Source organism: Hippocampus zosterae, chromosome 14 (genome assembly GCF_025434085.1).
Source record: "Hippocampus zosterae strain Florida chromosome 14, ASM2543408v3, whole genome shotgun sequence".
NCBI lineage: Eukaryota > Metazoa > Chordata > Actinopteri > Syngnathiformes > Syngnathidae > Hippocampus > Hippocampus zosterae.
The window spans coordinates 12,538,062-12,553,608 of record NC_067464.1 but is presented as its reverse complement, the minus strand read 5'-3'; the positions used below and the strand labels follow the sequence as shown (position 1 = coordinate 12,553,608).

The window sequence follows — 15,547 nt, the reverse complement described above, 5'->3', positions numbered from 1 at the left end:
TAGCTTAGTTTTTGTTAAATTTAAAGATAATTTGTTTTTGTCAAACCATTTTTTAATTTTGTCAATTCGTTTTCTACGATTTTCAGGAGTTGTTTCATATTTTTTCCAGAGCAGTAAAAGGTTGTATCATCAGCGAAAAGGACGCATTTGAATTGTTTTGACACACTACAGATATCATTAATATATAAAATGAACAGTTTTGGTCCAATCACTGACCCCTGAGGCACTCCATGGATAATCTTCAGTAAGTTGGATTTTTTGTTTTTGAACTGCACATACTGATATCTGTTTTCTAAATAACTTGCAATCCATTTATGTGCTGTGCCTCTGATACCATATCTCTCTAATTTTTTCAATAATATATATAGCATGGTCTATAGTATCAAAAGCTTTTTTTAGATCTAGAAAAATCCCGACCGTGTATTCTTTACTATCTATATTAGTGGCTATTGCTTCCACAAACTCCATTGCTGCCAATAAGGTGGTCCGTTTTTCTCTGAAGCCATATTGATTTTCACTTAATACCATGTGTTTATCAATGAAGTTATCGAGTCTGCGAGAAAATAATTTTTCTAATATTTTTGAAAATTGTGGTAACAGTGATATAGGTCTATAATTTGTTATGAATTGTCTTTCACCATTTTTAAAAATTGGAATAACTTTAGCTGTTTTCATTTTTGATGGAAAAATACCGACTTTAAATGACAGGTTGCATATATATGTAAAGGGTCGCACTACAAGTTCTATAATATGTTTTACTATTGACATATCAATATCAAAACAGTCGGTTGACTTTTTGCTTTGATATGTTTTTACAATATTTAATATTTCATTTTGATTCACAGCAGTAAGAAACATTGTGGAAGGATTTTTTTTCTATGCGTTTATGTATAGAAAAAAATAATTAATTAAAAATAATAATAAATAATTCACCAAAAGAAGCCAAACAATATATTTATTTCGTGTCTATTATACACTGCCTCACAGTGCTGATGTCAGGGGTCTGAATGTGACCTGTGAGGGCAACCCTGACAAGGGACGCCACGTGCAGAGACCTTCTTAGGAGCAGATAGAACTTTATTCTTTTAATTATTATTGTACAAAAACGTTTAACCTACAAATTTGTCATTTGTCTTCCTATTTTTCCAGTTCATAGTCAAAAATGATCATTTTGTGTCCATGTTCCATCTAGTATACTGCTGCCTGCCGGCATGGTAGTCAACTAGTTAACACGTCTGCCTCACAGTACACGGGTCATGGGTTCGATTCCTGTGTGGCGTTTGCATGTTCCCCCGTGCCTGCGTGGGTTTTATCTGGGTACGCTGGTTTCCTCCCACATTCCAAAAACATGCACGGTAAGTTATTTGATCTGTCTAGATTGTCAGCGTGAATGGTTGTTTGTCTACGTGTGCCCCGCGATTGGCTGGCAAGCAGTTCAGGGTGTACCCCACCAATTGGCCAAAGACATCCGGGATAGGCTGCAGCATGCCCGTGACCCTCGTGAGGACGAGAGGTTCCGATAATGACCGGACAGATGGATAACTATCATAATAATCATCATCAATAATTAATGCAGTCACACATGAAAAGAATGTTACACACAGACACCAGCAAAACATGGAATTTGCTAAATATTTTATTTGACATGAATTGTTTTCATTACAGCTCACTTGTATCACGAACGGAGCAAAACTGACATTTCAAAGGACCAGGTGACATCATGTTTGTTCACAGACATTATACATCTATGGAGTTAATATAATTTAACCTATACAACATGTTGGGAATCCAGATATTGCCAATACTCTATATTCCCTTTTTGCAGTGCACATCTTGGACAGTAATCCTTAATAACAGAGTGCCGAATCAAAAGTTTTTCCTGCCAAGAGATCAGTGGGTTCAAAAACTGAGATCAGTGGGTTCTCTTTAAGCCCTGTGCTCAATATGCAATAGTACAATGGCGACTAAAAACCATGTGCAACCCACCACATATTGATTCTGCACTCCAGAGAGAGCATTCTCCTAACATGAATGTGGTTCTGTGTCCAGTCGGAAAAGTAGGACATTCTATACGTGCATGTAGTAGTACAGATTCTCCCTCAGCAGAACCAACATTAGTTTTTGTTATTTTTCTTTGAAATCTCTTTATACGACGGAGTTGGTTGAGGTTGATGATTGTCTTTCTAAATAAACCCCCAACCTGTCACAAATAAGATTTGGTCTTCAGCAAGGAACTTGCGCCAAGAACGAAACCAAGAAACCATTTCCCACGCCACCTTTAGCCTATGATCACGCACATGGGGGGGGGAACAACTTTATTTCTAACCATTTGACAGTTAGACCCTGTGGTCTCCCTAAGGCACAGCACGCATTCTCAACCACGCTCAATGCCTCGCCAATTTTCATCCAGTTCTCTTTGCAACTTTTTTTTTGAGGTGGGGGGAAGTGGGCGAGGGGTTGAACACAGACACCAATGCTGTAATATTCACACCCATGCATGCAGAGAGACAAATGGTGGGCATTGCAGGGAGAAAGGTACAGTTTGGGGGCACAGGGTCTGTCTGTCTATGATGGGCTAGAATGGAGGGACTCTAAACCACATACATTTAGAGTGTGGCTTCCCACCTGTGTGAGTTAATTGGTATTGAAAATGCAGATTTTAGACTCTGCTACCCCCCTTGCGTGCTACCATCCCATAATCTGGCATAATCAACAAAGCGCTGCTCCCTCGTGCTGTACTTCATCATTCTGACCAAGCTTTGTGACTCAATTAGTAGCCTATTCTTAGAGGGCTATTAATTGAGTCACAATGCCAAGCACTGACCTCCACATTGTCCTTAATTGGTTGTTTTACTTAAAGGCTTTGTTCAAGGTTAGTTAGCGCCTCTCTCGTCACAGGTATAATGGGACGGGCGGCTAAATTACCTGTACTTTTACTTCCGCTTGGCGTGGCCATGCCATTAAGAAACTTTCAGCATACCTGCTGTGTATGAAGGATCACTGCCATTCCTCAATCAATTTCATCCAAGGACTCGAAATTATATCTGTAGTTGCTACAGTGTGTACTTCTGCTATCAGTATACAGCGTTTAAACTGCAGATCACTCAAACAGTCACTGACTATCGCACTGCTGTGAGAGAGGAAAACAAATGTTAAAGAACTAAAAGGACTCCAGAGATTGAATCAAACATTCAACGTTCCGCCAACAATGGTTGACTCTTCAGATAACTCCACTTGCATGTCATCAGAGAGCACATGGGCCTCATTTACACAATGGGCCAGCATAGCTACAATCTTTAACACGCAACAGTGTGGTTACTGAATGTCATCCCATCGTGGCCAATCTTTACCGGACCAATGAGCTTCTTTTAAACAAACTTTTGGGCCACAAAGGAGGGAGGTGGGATCTCCTGGCAGGCCCCAGACTTGCGGGTAGCATCCAGGAAGGGGCTCCTGAGCGCCGCTGCGCCTGCCGTGATAGCATCGGTACGCGAGCCAAGACTCTGCAGCACACGGCTGGAAGGTCGATGGTTGAGAGCCAGTTGCCTGGAGCTGTACCCGCACATCCCGATCCCCACGGCCCCGAGAAGCATAGCCATGCCAGGCATGGTCTTCTCGGGTGGACGCAGCGCACACACATTGTGGTAGGCCTGGGTCTAAGAGAAGAAAGACGACAACTCTGTTGATGGACTTGGATGGAGCGCGACAAGTTACCTGCAAGCTTTCAACCGAATGCATCATGAAAAATTCAACAGTATGTACTGGTTCAAGGTATATGTATTGACAGATATTCTGAGTTTGAGGTTCAGTGAGTCCAGGTTATTACGTAGCTTGTTTACCAAACTGTTTTCCATTACATGAGTCTCACCTCAGACTTCTGCCCATTTCAGTTCTCCCGTAATGACCATGAGAATAGGACCCACCCGTCTCTCTTTTCCTATATTGTGCTCTATTTTGCAACATGGACAATCTTGTGCAGACTCACAAAAACAAAGCAGAGAAAATAATAGAAACCTCATTTTCCAAAACAGTTGTGTCGCAGGTACGGTAGTTAAAAAGCCATTCCTGAAGCGCACTCACCCAATTCTCATCGCCATTGACAACTCAATGGGCTGTCACGGGCTTACGTTTCTTCATTGTTTGTGTTGCCGACAAGGTAATTATGTGACATTAGCTAAAACAAAATGCACATACCATAATTATGGAAACGGTAGCGCGGAATGACTGTGTCTGTATATAGTACGCCGTGTGTGCATTTCACTGTATTTGGAACTGAAGCAGTTGAGTCACCAGCCAGATAAACTGCTGCCTGATGGCAGCATAAAGCTTAGTGAAATAAAGTTGATGTATACTTGGCCTCCGGCTAAGCCGTGTATGTGCCTATAAAATCACTACGTTGAAAGCAGTGATTACATCAGTCTTATAGAACTACTTCTCTGTATGCACGAAGGCCACGTAGGACCTTTATTTAGCAGTCACTCTTCTACCCGCCTGAATAAACAGCTAATACCAAAACATAAGAACAATTCAATCTCACCTGCAGCAACCTGATGTAGCCTGGAGTCAGTATTGGGAGTCTGAAAAACATTTTGCCAGTGCTGTTGATGACTGAACAAACCGGGTCGGGTTTCTGCAGTTCCCCGTCCTGGACTCCCAGGAGGGGAAACCCGTCAACAGAACCTGTACCCCGGTGTGTGCGATCACTTCAGCCTGTCGAGTTCAAAGCAGGCTTGTCTACCCTGATAATGTCTCCTTTTATAACAGGCTTTGGCAGTTGGTGCTCTAATGAGATTACAAGACTTGGCATGCGGGGGACTAAGAAGTAAACACAACCAAGACAGATCCTACCGTAAGTAAACAGAAGGCGCCAGTATTTTTGAGAGGGAGATCTACAAAATGTCTTACAAAATTCTCTTGAGATTAAAAATAAATAAATAAAAAGTCAAGGCCTGTATTTCACTCAATTCATGCAGACGCACAGACCTATCAATTCACGTGTTAAACCTACAGCAGGACTTTAGAGAGGAATGCACAGTATATTCTTCAATTCATTAAGGCTTAATGTGGGAACCGATGTCACGATAACATCATACATATTCAATGGCATACAATGCTGACGGGATTCAGGTGATGGGGCAATTGTCACCCCGTTGTGAGTTTTGTGGCGCATACACGATTACACCTCACAGACAATCACAGCATGCAAAGATTTCAGCCAGGAGACATTTGTCATCGGTTGGCTTGAGCTGACGTATCACGGCCGGGATTGGCTGGCCTTTGCGTTGCATTAGAAGGCAAGCTTAAAATTGAATGCCACATGCACTTTCGTTGATTTTGAGGTATTCATATATTGAATGTTGGCATGTCAATTTAGCCGATATAAAGAGAAATTGTTCAGCCACAGCCAGATTTTTTTTGGTAAGTCTGAGTGCTCAACAGTTCAACACGTAACAAGTATTTCTGAACACAAAATAACGTCTATGATTTAAAAAAATGTAAAAAAAAACAAACAACAATTCGTTTTTAGAAATCAACTTAGTGGGTTGGCGCGACCCCCTGTGACCTGTCCTGCTGTTACTGAAATTGACCCCTTGGCACATTTGTGGGTTTTTTTGCAAATCACAAGTAGAGATCAGGAGTAATTATAATGGGCTGATTGTGCCCACCTGTGTGCCACATGGGTACCACCAATCTGTGAGAGCCACAGTTCTAGCTAAATTGTTGGCGATCAAATCATCTGCACTTAATTCAGGCAATACAGTGCACATTACTTTATATATTAACCTTGGAACGATTGTTTTTCTTTTTGTAATCAAACTCCTAACTTCAACAGGTGATCATATAATTACAGTATAGCTCCCAGTTTATAGACACAAACAGATCATTCAGTTTGCCGCAGAGCAAGTTCTTCGATTTTGGATGACACCAGCTCTGAGTCAACACGACACAATAACACTTTCCAGTCATGTTAATGCTCTGCCCTTATCATGAACTCCTCCCTTGGCAACAAGCTTTGGGTAAACGCACCAGAATAGAATACAACTGGCGTCAGGCTCCCCAGGGGGCGCGGGTGCTCAAAGCGCAACATGCATCCAACATGCTGTGTTTCTATATTTAGTATAAAGTTAGATCACGGCAACAAGTCTTTGTGTCACAAAAGTTGCTAAATTAGTTATTTATTCCAAATTATTCCTTTGAGTGGAGCTGAATGAGCAAAGACAGTCTTTTGAAATGAATGCAACAGACAGTTGGTATAGTTGATAAGTTTGCCAGTTTTAAATGTCATGACAGCAACTAACTGACTTCCAGCAGTGCTGACATTTGCCTTGCTGGTAATTGGGGGTAAGACAAGACAGACAAGTGTTAGAAAGTTCCATTAATTTGAACAGCATAGAAAAAACAACAATGAGGTAAATAACAGATCAATACAACCAATTGAGGTGAACAAAAAGCTTTGTTTCATTCTTGTAAGAGAGGGAGAAAATTCCACAAATTAAACAAAGACAAAACATTCACATCGAATCACAGAGACACATTTTTTTTATATGAACACTCCAATATAATTTTGTCTGCAACATCTGCACTTGACTATGGAGAGTCATCCCCCAAGAAAATCTAACTGGTAAAAAAAATGTAGTCAGGCAGTTGTTATTCGCGTGGCGATATGAAACTAACATAGTTAATCCTGACACGGTGTTGGTGTATGACTGAGCTTCTCAGAGAGTTCAGTATCATTGCCTCCATTCATGGGAAGAATGTCTGTCATCCAGTAACGGAACAATGTGGCAACCGCAGTTGTTTCCTCTGAAACAAACACAAGACAACAAAGTGTGGTACTTGAACAGAAGTATTTGCATGGCAACATTAATGGACAAAAAAATGTCCAAGAGAATTCTATTTCAGTGTGCATAAAATGAACATTAGGTGTGGACCAGTTAAGTGGTTTATCGGAGGAACTCCACGGTGCAGAAAATTATGCTGAAGGGGAGAGCTGCTGGGGACTTGCTCTCAGAGCGCTTGTCTGCAGACACATGGGTTATTGGATTGAACTAAACTGAAGTGGATTGAGTTAGAAAATGGTTTGTTCAGAATTTCAAAATTCATGAATGTGATGTGAAGGTCAGTGCATTCCCTTAAAAGAGAGAGAGAGAGTGAGAGAAGGAGTGAGTCAATAGCTTTCTATAATCCTCACAAGCAAAAAAAAACATTCAGAGATTTCTTTTCAGAGTTTGTTTCATACACTGCTTCTTTGATCAAATCTGCTGGGGGAGTTGCATTATGAAACACTGACACAAGAATGACTCATGCGCCGTGAAGACCGTGGGCATATTTGAGCGCCTTTCATGCAGTTGTGGAGCAGGTGCACGCCGAGGAAAGGGAGGGTGGGGGAAAACCCTGACAGCAAGCTTGGCAACAGAGTGGACTTCAAAAGGCCCCACCCTGCCCATGCGGATGGACAGATGTGCATTCAGAAGTTGAATCTCCTAGTTTGCGTCTTCCGAGACACACAAGTGGACCCTTAGAAGTCCCTGCTAATCCTATTCAGAAACCATTTAACCAATCACACACATAAAAACGTGCCTCCGGACTTGGGGTGCATTGGCTGTTGACAAAGAGTTAAGGCCAAGGAACAGGTGTCAATGTGTGCGATGCGTGGTTGAGTTCAAGTGTATGTTTTTGCAAATTAAAGGCATGTATGTACAAGTGAAGGACGAGGAAGGCAGGTTGAGACAGATCAGGGCAGGTTTACTCAGGTGAACCAGACACAGGTGTGAGGGTGTATAGCATGAATGGCAAGCACGGGCTGACAAAGACAAGTACAAACTTGCACGGACATCACTGCCGATGATGTTGCAGAACATCTATTTTGGATCACGCTTGGAACAACATGAGTGACGGAAATCTCTTAATAACATTAATCAGTCAGCGGTTGGATTAGACCATTTAGTTCCCTCAAAGCTTACTGTATGTCTTCATCCTTACCATGACATTTTGGACAATTCTCTGCTTTCAACTCTGTGGGAACAGTTTGAGGAAGAACCTTTTCTGTTCCAGTGTGACAGCGCTCCATAGCATTAACCAAGGACTGTAGAGCCAAAGTTTTGGGGCAAAGGGAGATCTTGAAAGCCCTGACCTCAAGCCCACCAAACGTATTTGTGGTAAATCGAAATACTCCCTAAAAGTAATGAAAATACTCCTAGATATGCGCAGAAGCTTCCCTAAATAGAAAGTAAAAAAAAGCCAAAAAGAAAGTCACCTAAAAGCTACCTAAATACTCCTAAACACAAGTTATCTAAATACCCAAAAATACAAACACAGTATCAGAAAATAACTTTTCTTAAATAACGATCAAACTGTATTGCACATAAAATTAAAGACCAATCTACCCGGAGTAAATCTTTTTTTTTTGGGGGGGGGGGGGGGGACTGCAAATGTATTCACAATTAAGGTTATACGAGAGTAGCCACTTGCTGGTGCAATTTACAAATGATCCCGATGGGTTGACTATTTACGATGACTATCGATGACTAGTAGCCCAGCAAAAGAATTGTTTATGGCAGCCTGAGCGACAACACTAGCCCATCATACCACATGAAGGCACTTGCATTTAATGACTTTTGAATGAATTCAAGGAATAATTGCGGCAAGCTTTTGCGGGCTACAAAAAAACTGTAATTGCTGTAATCTGGCCTTGAGTTTGATGCCTACAGCATTTAAATAACTAACCTGCGGACATCAGGGTACTGTTGTTGAGGTCCTGCAGTGCCTTTCCCAGTCTGTTTGTGTCCTTGTGTTGAATACATCGCTTGAGAATGTGAAGATGATTCAAGAGAGAGGTGGGCTTGCTTCCGCTGGCGATGCCGTTCAAAAGATCCTCCAACACACCAGGCAGGTGAGGAAGCTTCTTCCCGTGCAGGAAAGCTAAATGACCGCAGGACGCCCCATTAATTGGTGCAACACTATCACATTTATAATTAAATAAACCGCCGTGAGACTGGGTGGACATTTAGAACTGCCTTAATCAGCGTCCAACACAGTCAATAAACATACCAATTTTGATCAACAAAGCTCAGTACTCACAGTCTGACTTATAGATTTCCATTGTGGTCCTGAGGAAATCTGCCACCTCAGGAGCTCTCATCCCATCTTCTTCTTCCTTCTCCTCCTCATCTTCCTCATTTTCTCTTTGGTATGTGAACTCCAGGGCAGAAGCTCGAGGCATCAAACCCATTGAGAGCATTTTCTCTTTGTGCCGTTTCTTCTTCAGTTTCCTTTTCTTGTTCCGGCTCATGCGCACTCCTTCCTCATCCATCAGCGTCCCAATCTGAACAAAACTCGACACTATTGTTGAACTTGTTCCGTCTTTATCCACATGAAGGTTTAGTCTCCCTTTCCTTCTCTTCCTTCTTCTTTTCTGGTCATTTGCTTCGACCTCTTGGTCAAGCTCTTGACTGCACTCCTGTATGTCATGTTCTGAAGGACATGAATAAGAAATTGTTTTATTAATTAATTGATTGATTTTTTTAAAATCAAAATGCATCAGTCATTTCACCTCAAAGCAAAACAATGGGACTGATTGAGTCATAGCCATAAATTAAATGATCTTCAAACATCAGGTAATAATACAGTACAGCACTACAATATAGGGAAAACTATTTACCTACATTACGCAACGTTTTCCAGAATTCTGAGGGTTTTTTTAAGGTATATATTGTGAGTGTCACTTACATCCCATTGTGACAAAGAAATGATGAAAACAAAGGCGAAAGATTTAGGAGTGAGCCGAGTCAACTCAGTCAAGGGACGAGTAATCATCATAACAATATTGACGACTGTACTAATACACACTAGCAAAAAGAGGCAACCTAAATCACAGTTTTACATATTCCATTTTAATCATTGCTTTATGTATCTAATCAAAACCACAAAACCAGTCACTTCCAGATTATGTACACCTTTTGAATCATCATTCACTTGAAGCGGACAGTGTATAAAAATTAATGACTGATTTTGATTGGCACCACCATTTAATCCCATTGCACAGGTGTACCTAATAGTGCGGCAAGTGAAATCAAAAACAAATATTCAAAAATCGACCAACAGAAGCTGTTTTGCCAGCTAACGCGGTCCTGTTCATTGAGATAACGTCAGGTGGGGGTCAACATTAAGTTCGATGATAAGCACAGTGAGCTGTGAAAGGAGCCACCACTGTAATTAAACTGTAATTAAAATGTGATTTGTGCAAAGAGAGACAAACGCAGCACACCACTTTTAAAAAAATCACATTTGATGAAATATAGCTTCAGTGATAAATTAAGTTATTCTATGAAACATCTGACAGCAGGCTCAAAAGACCATATGTGCTGCATCCAAGAAACAACAAAACTTACAGTCTGTTTCTCAGTTTTACAGAGTGAAATACTTGACTGGTACTCAAGAACCGAGGCCACCTCAAGGTAGATATGTTTTGTAAATCCAATTTATCATTGTGATGTAAATCACAAATTCACATCAATAGAATATTATCACTGCCTTACCAGATGGGCCCTCCCCACCCTGTGTGCTCTCAAGCTTTGATAATGTAACACATTTCACCGAATCTGCATCAAAGTCTTCAGGAGGAGGTAGAACCGTGTACATTTTTCTTCTTCGAATGGCTGCACTTGGTGTCATTGTTGCATTACCTGTTATATAAAAAAAATAAATAAAGTTTCACCATAAGCCCCAACAGAGCATACTAATCATCAACCAAGAAGTAATGCAAACTACACACAATGTCAAGAAATACAACAAATCTTACTGTGAGGAATATCCTGCTGAGTTTTTCTTTTCACTTGTTTTTTCTTTACCAAAGCATCTGCTAGTATGCATGATGGGGAGAGTTTCTTCTCCAATTTAGGGGCTGCAGGGTAAAGCTTCTGGAGTACCTTGGACTGGAATACTGTACGGAATGCACACGAACTGTATTACAAATTGTTGATCTCATATCCAGGGCAAGTGACTCACACTTTTAATGAAAGAACAAATCAAGTTGCACTGTTACTAAACTGACATGAAAAAGTATTTGCCATCTTCTCAATTATTTAATTTTTGCATAATTGCACCACTTTAATGTGTCAGGTCACCAAACAAATATAAATGTCGGAGACGCATAACCCTAGTAAACATAAATGCAGTTTCTAAATGGTGATTTTATTAATTGATCAAATGTGAGTGAGACATTAAAGGAAACTTGGGTGGCGCAAACTATTTCGAGCACAGACTTAACGCTTCTTTTCTTTTGTCAGATGGTTACGGGAACAATAACTTCAATAATAAATAACTTAACATTAATCAGGTAGTTTGTGCGTGTATTTCACAGTAACATTGCACTACATGCAGTGACTGCAAGTCAAAATTGGAACTCTTCTGTCTATACTTTTCCATTTAATTTCAGCGATAAGCTTGAGATAGAAAAACACGTGCATTTGTTTACAGCCAGAAGCTCCAAACATGGCTAGCTAGCAAAGTTAGCTAGCCACTGAATACAAACGAAACACGCTCGTGGCATGTAGTACAGTTGATCATGACGGCATGTGTGATACATACCTTCTTTCCTGTGTGCCATGTCAGCTGGACTGCGTGAAAGCGAAGACGCTAAATTGTGACTTGTCGCGGAGTCGTGTCGAGAAGATTGCTAGCTAACTTAGCTAACTCTCGAGCAACCTTATGAACATTAGCATTAGCTTGCCACACGGTTGTAGTTTAGACACACTTACAAATGAAATAACACCATGCGTTATATTCAACCAACCAAAACAGTAGCCTTTGTGCCTTGTCGGCGAGGTGTGTGACACATCACCCCATCACACGAGCATCACGACAGCGAAGGACTGAAGTGGCAACAAGCCGGGACCGGAACAACCTTCAAACTATTCGCATTTGCATGCTGGCGTCCATATAAGAAAAGCTCTGCATACTTTATAGCACCGATATGTGCGATAATAGTATGTGTCACATACGTTCTATGATTCGGCGTGTAAAGCAAGTGCATACATGTATGCTACTAGATGTTAACAACTATACTTTGACCAGACAAGTCAGCAGAATATGTGATCCCAATGATCACCTTTAAAAAAAAAAAACTTGTCCTCCCGGCCAAAATACATTGGGCAGGTGATTATTTGGTCAATGTAAATTGCTGTACAGGAGACGAGAACTTTGAATGACAGTTCTGTATTATGCACCACAGCCCCTCCGGTGTTTGAATGCTGGAATAACATTCGTTGAGCCAGCTGCAGGGCGAGAGCGAGGAGGGGAAGAATGAGGAGACAACTCGAGTGCACCTCATGGCTCAGCATCATCACTTGGCTGACTTGGGTTTAACGTGCCTTCTGAACTTGGTTTGGGATTTCAACATGTGAAGCGACTTTGCAGACGGAGGAACCACCTAGAATGCCAGCTTTTAAGAAGGTAATCACCCTCCTCACTCCCTCCTTCATTGTAATCTTTGTGCTCACATTGCATCACAAAATGTGATCATGTGCATGAGGTATTTTATCAGATACACAAAAATATAATTCAGAATGGGCTGTGCATATGTATGATTAGAGATTTTTTTTCTCTTTCTCCTTTCTTCTTTCTACATACATTCTTGCTGCTGGAGGCTGTAAATTTCCCCAGTGTGGGACGAATAAAGGATATCTTATCTTATCTTATCTTATCTTATCTTATCTTAAGATTCGAGCTCTAATTAGATAATGGGACACTTGCATTGCTTGTACCCTTAATTCTACATGATTTAACTGTGAGAGCATCGCTAATGTCGCAATCATTTTGATTCTAATACAAAAGTGCAGGTGTTTTTTTTTAAACCGGATGGACATGAATTACCATTCCTCAGTTTTCTGCAAATACATCAATTCATGGGGAGGAGGTGTGGATGAGAAGCAACTGAGGCTGAAAGAAGCCTGCTGAGTACAAGGTTAACTTCTTGAACAGAACCCTGTATTTTCTTCCCTGCACGCTGTAGTTTTCGTGGGTGGATATGCTTCAATGATTATTGAGTCCTTGCCAGGACTGAATAAGAATGTGTCACAAAATAGGCTTTGCATGAATTGAGGATTTTGTACCTCACAAATATGCATTATACAGGTTGCATAATAGCTTGCAGCTTTTTTTTTTTAAACATGCTATTCCCACTTGCATTCTGGTAAAGCAAGTACAGGATAAGCTCACTCGTAGTGTGTATTTCTTTTACTGTTTGAGAATGACGATGTTCATTCTTTATCTTTGTCTGTTTGGATCTATGTGTAAGCTCCAGGAGATTTTCTGAGACATGGGAAGACGAAGTTATATGGTGTAGGAATGGCGGCTTCAGCATAGCAAAAATACACCATACACAGCACACGCTCTGATGACAGTGCTTGCTGCCATCTTCACATCACCTGACATCATAATCACTGAGGTGTTTAAAATAAGGGGGAATATCAGCTTTATCGAAGTACTGCTTAGGTAAGTTTTCCTCACCCGATTAACCTTTGTGGTGTTATTTTCTAGTAGTCTTATCTGTCCACACCGTAACAAGAAGTACTTGCCTGTGCCGATGGTCTACACCTGGCGAGAAGAAATACTTCACCCAACCACTCAACTCAACAACAATTGGACTGTCATTTGCTTTTCCACTTTGAATGAGTCACCATGTTTCCCACAAACTTTTGGAATAATTCTTGGAAATACGTTCTTTTAAGTTTTATGTGATGACATATGTACCGGTATGTTTTTACAGTAATTTTGGGTCAAAATCTGACCTGTACAACTTTAAAGGGTACCGGTAGTTAAGGTTCCCGTGTGTTTGTGTGTGTGTGTGTCTGTTTTAAAGCGTGCTGGTATTACTCTTGAGGCGAAGGTACATTTAGATGAGGGATGGACTTGAAAATCAATAAAGGGATTGAATAGAATTTGTTGTGTGTGGAATTGAATGTTGATTAATTATGTCTTGAAACATGCGTCAAAGTTGATTCACACAGACCTCCATGGTGACAGTACCTCGGGGCAGCATTATTATTCTCAAAATGACACCGACATTAAAACAGGAGCTCTGGAACATTCAGAGTAAAACTTTCCAATCACACAATTATCAACAATGATGGTCTATTAGTGTATGAGCAATATACATGACCGATATATCAACCCATAGTCAGCCGGAGACAGGGAAAAAAAAGGGCCGTCATGCAATTCGGAATCATTCTTCCGGCACCGGCCGCACCTTTCCATATGAATGTCATCCACGTCTTCAGACCAGGTGCCCTTGTTGACTCACCTTAAGACAGACTTGGAGAGGCTGAGTAGGGAGGTTTCTCCAGCACCATGATGTTCTTCCCAACCAGGAACTGTCAGATGCTCAGGGCCTTTTGAGCAGACACAAATTTCATGGTGAAGCCGACTTTAGTTGTACTAGCACAACTCCGGCCTCTTCTCACACACAGAACAAAGCGGACGCCATAAGATCTTTTTGTGAAGGTGTTGGTTGATCATCTGGCCCACATTGAAGGATAAAACTCTTTGTTTGTTTTAGGTTTCAAATTTAATCTATTTTGTGACAACAGTCCATGCCCCGTAGGATGACTGAAATGCATACATGACACCTGTACCTGTGTATGTTGTAAAACATCAACACTAAGATTCGCCCAACTTCTACTTTTCCCTATCCGGATGGATATCTATATTTCATATTTAAGCTTAATCATTCCTACAAGACTTTTACTTTACATAAAAGGAGCAGGACATAATTAAAAAATAACACAGATGTTTGATGAACACAAGACAAAAATAGATCGCTAAACACCCTTTTACTGTCCGAAGTAGGCGCTTTGGAAGCGAGTCTTTCAGCAGAGCACGCATGGACAAACGTTCATAACTTCACCCGTGCTATCTCAAAGTTATCAATACAAGGCCTGCATGGACATTTGCCATCTTGACAGTGACACGATAAGGCTCTTACGACCCGTTTCAAGATGCAAAGCAAGCCTGAAAGTCCACATGTATGTGAGTAGTGATGCCATTTTGCTCGAGAGTGGAGAGGAGAGAGTCCTGAAACATTTAGCGAGCTCTATTTTCAGACTTGTAACCCTGCACAAATGTTATTCTGCTGCTACACCACATGTACTTTGTTGTCATTTTAATAAGTCCCTTTTGTCTTAAAATACAATCATTGTATCACAAGCTACTGTCTGGCTCCACCAAAAATCAATCTATTACTGCGAGGGAAATTGGTATGATGTCATTACTGTTGCCAAACCAAAGCAAAAATAGTCCACGGAGGTTGAGATATTGAAGAATAGCATCGCCGCTATACACTTCAGTAGGGACCGAGCCCAACTGCAAATTTCTGCGAAAGAAAATACCAAAACAGTATACGTTAAAAAAACAAAATACATTTGGGAAAACAAGCAACAGGTATTTAAACCATGTAATCCATTATCACATAATTTTATAAACAACATTACATGTTTTTGACTATTTATTTGACTTTTGAAAAGGAAGGCCGTGCCGGAATCGAACTCTG

The 15,547-nt window shown here is 40.8% G+C and overlaps 2 protein-coding genes across 8 annotated transcripts in view; one reads left to right on the top strand and one right to left on the bottom strand.

Moving 5' to 3' along the window:
* Positions 1-2,446: 2,446 nt before the first annotated feature.
* Positions 2,447-11,898, bottom strand: LOC127615242 (glutamate-rich protein 1). The gene is made up of 7 exons (XM_052086873.1): positions 11,590-11,898; positions 10,802-10,942; positions 10,539-10,685; positions 9,082-9,474; positions 8,728-8,922; positions 4,538-6,804; positions 2,447-3,656 (listed from the first exon to the last, which is right to left on the bottom strand). The coding sequence occupies exons 1-6, from the start codon at positions 11,606-11,608 to the stop codon at positions 6,680-6,682; spliced, it is 1,020 nt and encodes a 339-aa protein (XP_051942833.1). The 5' UTR covers positions 11,609-11,898; the 3' UTR covers positions 2,447-3,656; positions 4,538-6,679.
* Positions 11,899-12,021: 123 nt separating this feature from the next.
* Positions 12,022-15,547, top strand: part of dlgap2a (discs, large (Drosophila) homolog-associated protein 2a) — a 139,729-nt gene continuing 136,203 nt past the window's right edge. For 4 of the 7 annotated variants that reach the window (XM_052086837.1, XM_052086838.1, XM_052086836.1 and 1 more), the window contains exon 1: positions 12,250-12,453. In XM_052086837.1, coding sequence (XP_051942797.1) covers positions 12,436-12,453 — 18 coding nt within the window. In that variant the 5' untranslated portion in view covers positions 12,250-12,435. Of the gene's footprint in view, positions 12,157-12,232; positions 12,454-15,547 lie in introns of those variants that run through there. The other 3 variants (XM_052086831.1, XM_052086832.1, XM_052086830.1) reach the window with 2 other exon arrangements.

Bases quoted from the DNA above. Each gene is read 5' to 3' on its own strand.
- LOC127615242 (XM_052086873.1), bottom strand. The intron at 9,475-10,538 runs GTAAGGCAGTGA...CATGTCCTTCAG, and splicing joins GGGTGGGGAGGGCCCATCTG to AACATGACATACAGGAGTGC. The intron at 6,805-8,727 runs GTTAGTTATTTA...TGTTTGTTTCAG, and splicing joins CAGTACCCTGATGTCCGCAG to AGGAAACAACTGCGGTTGCC.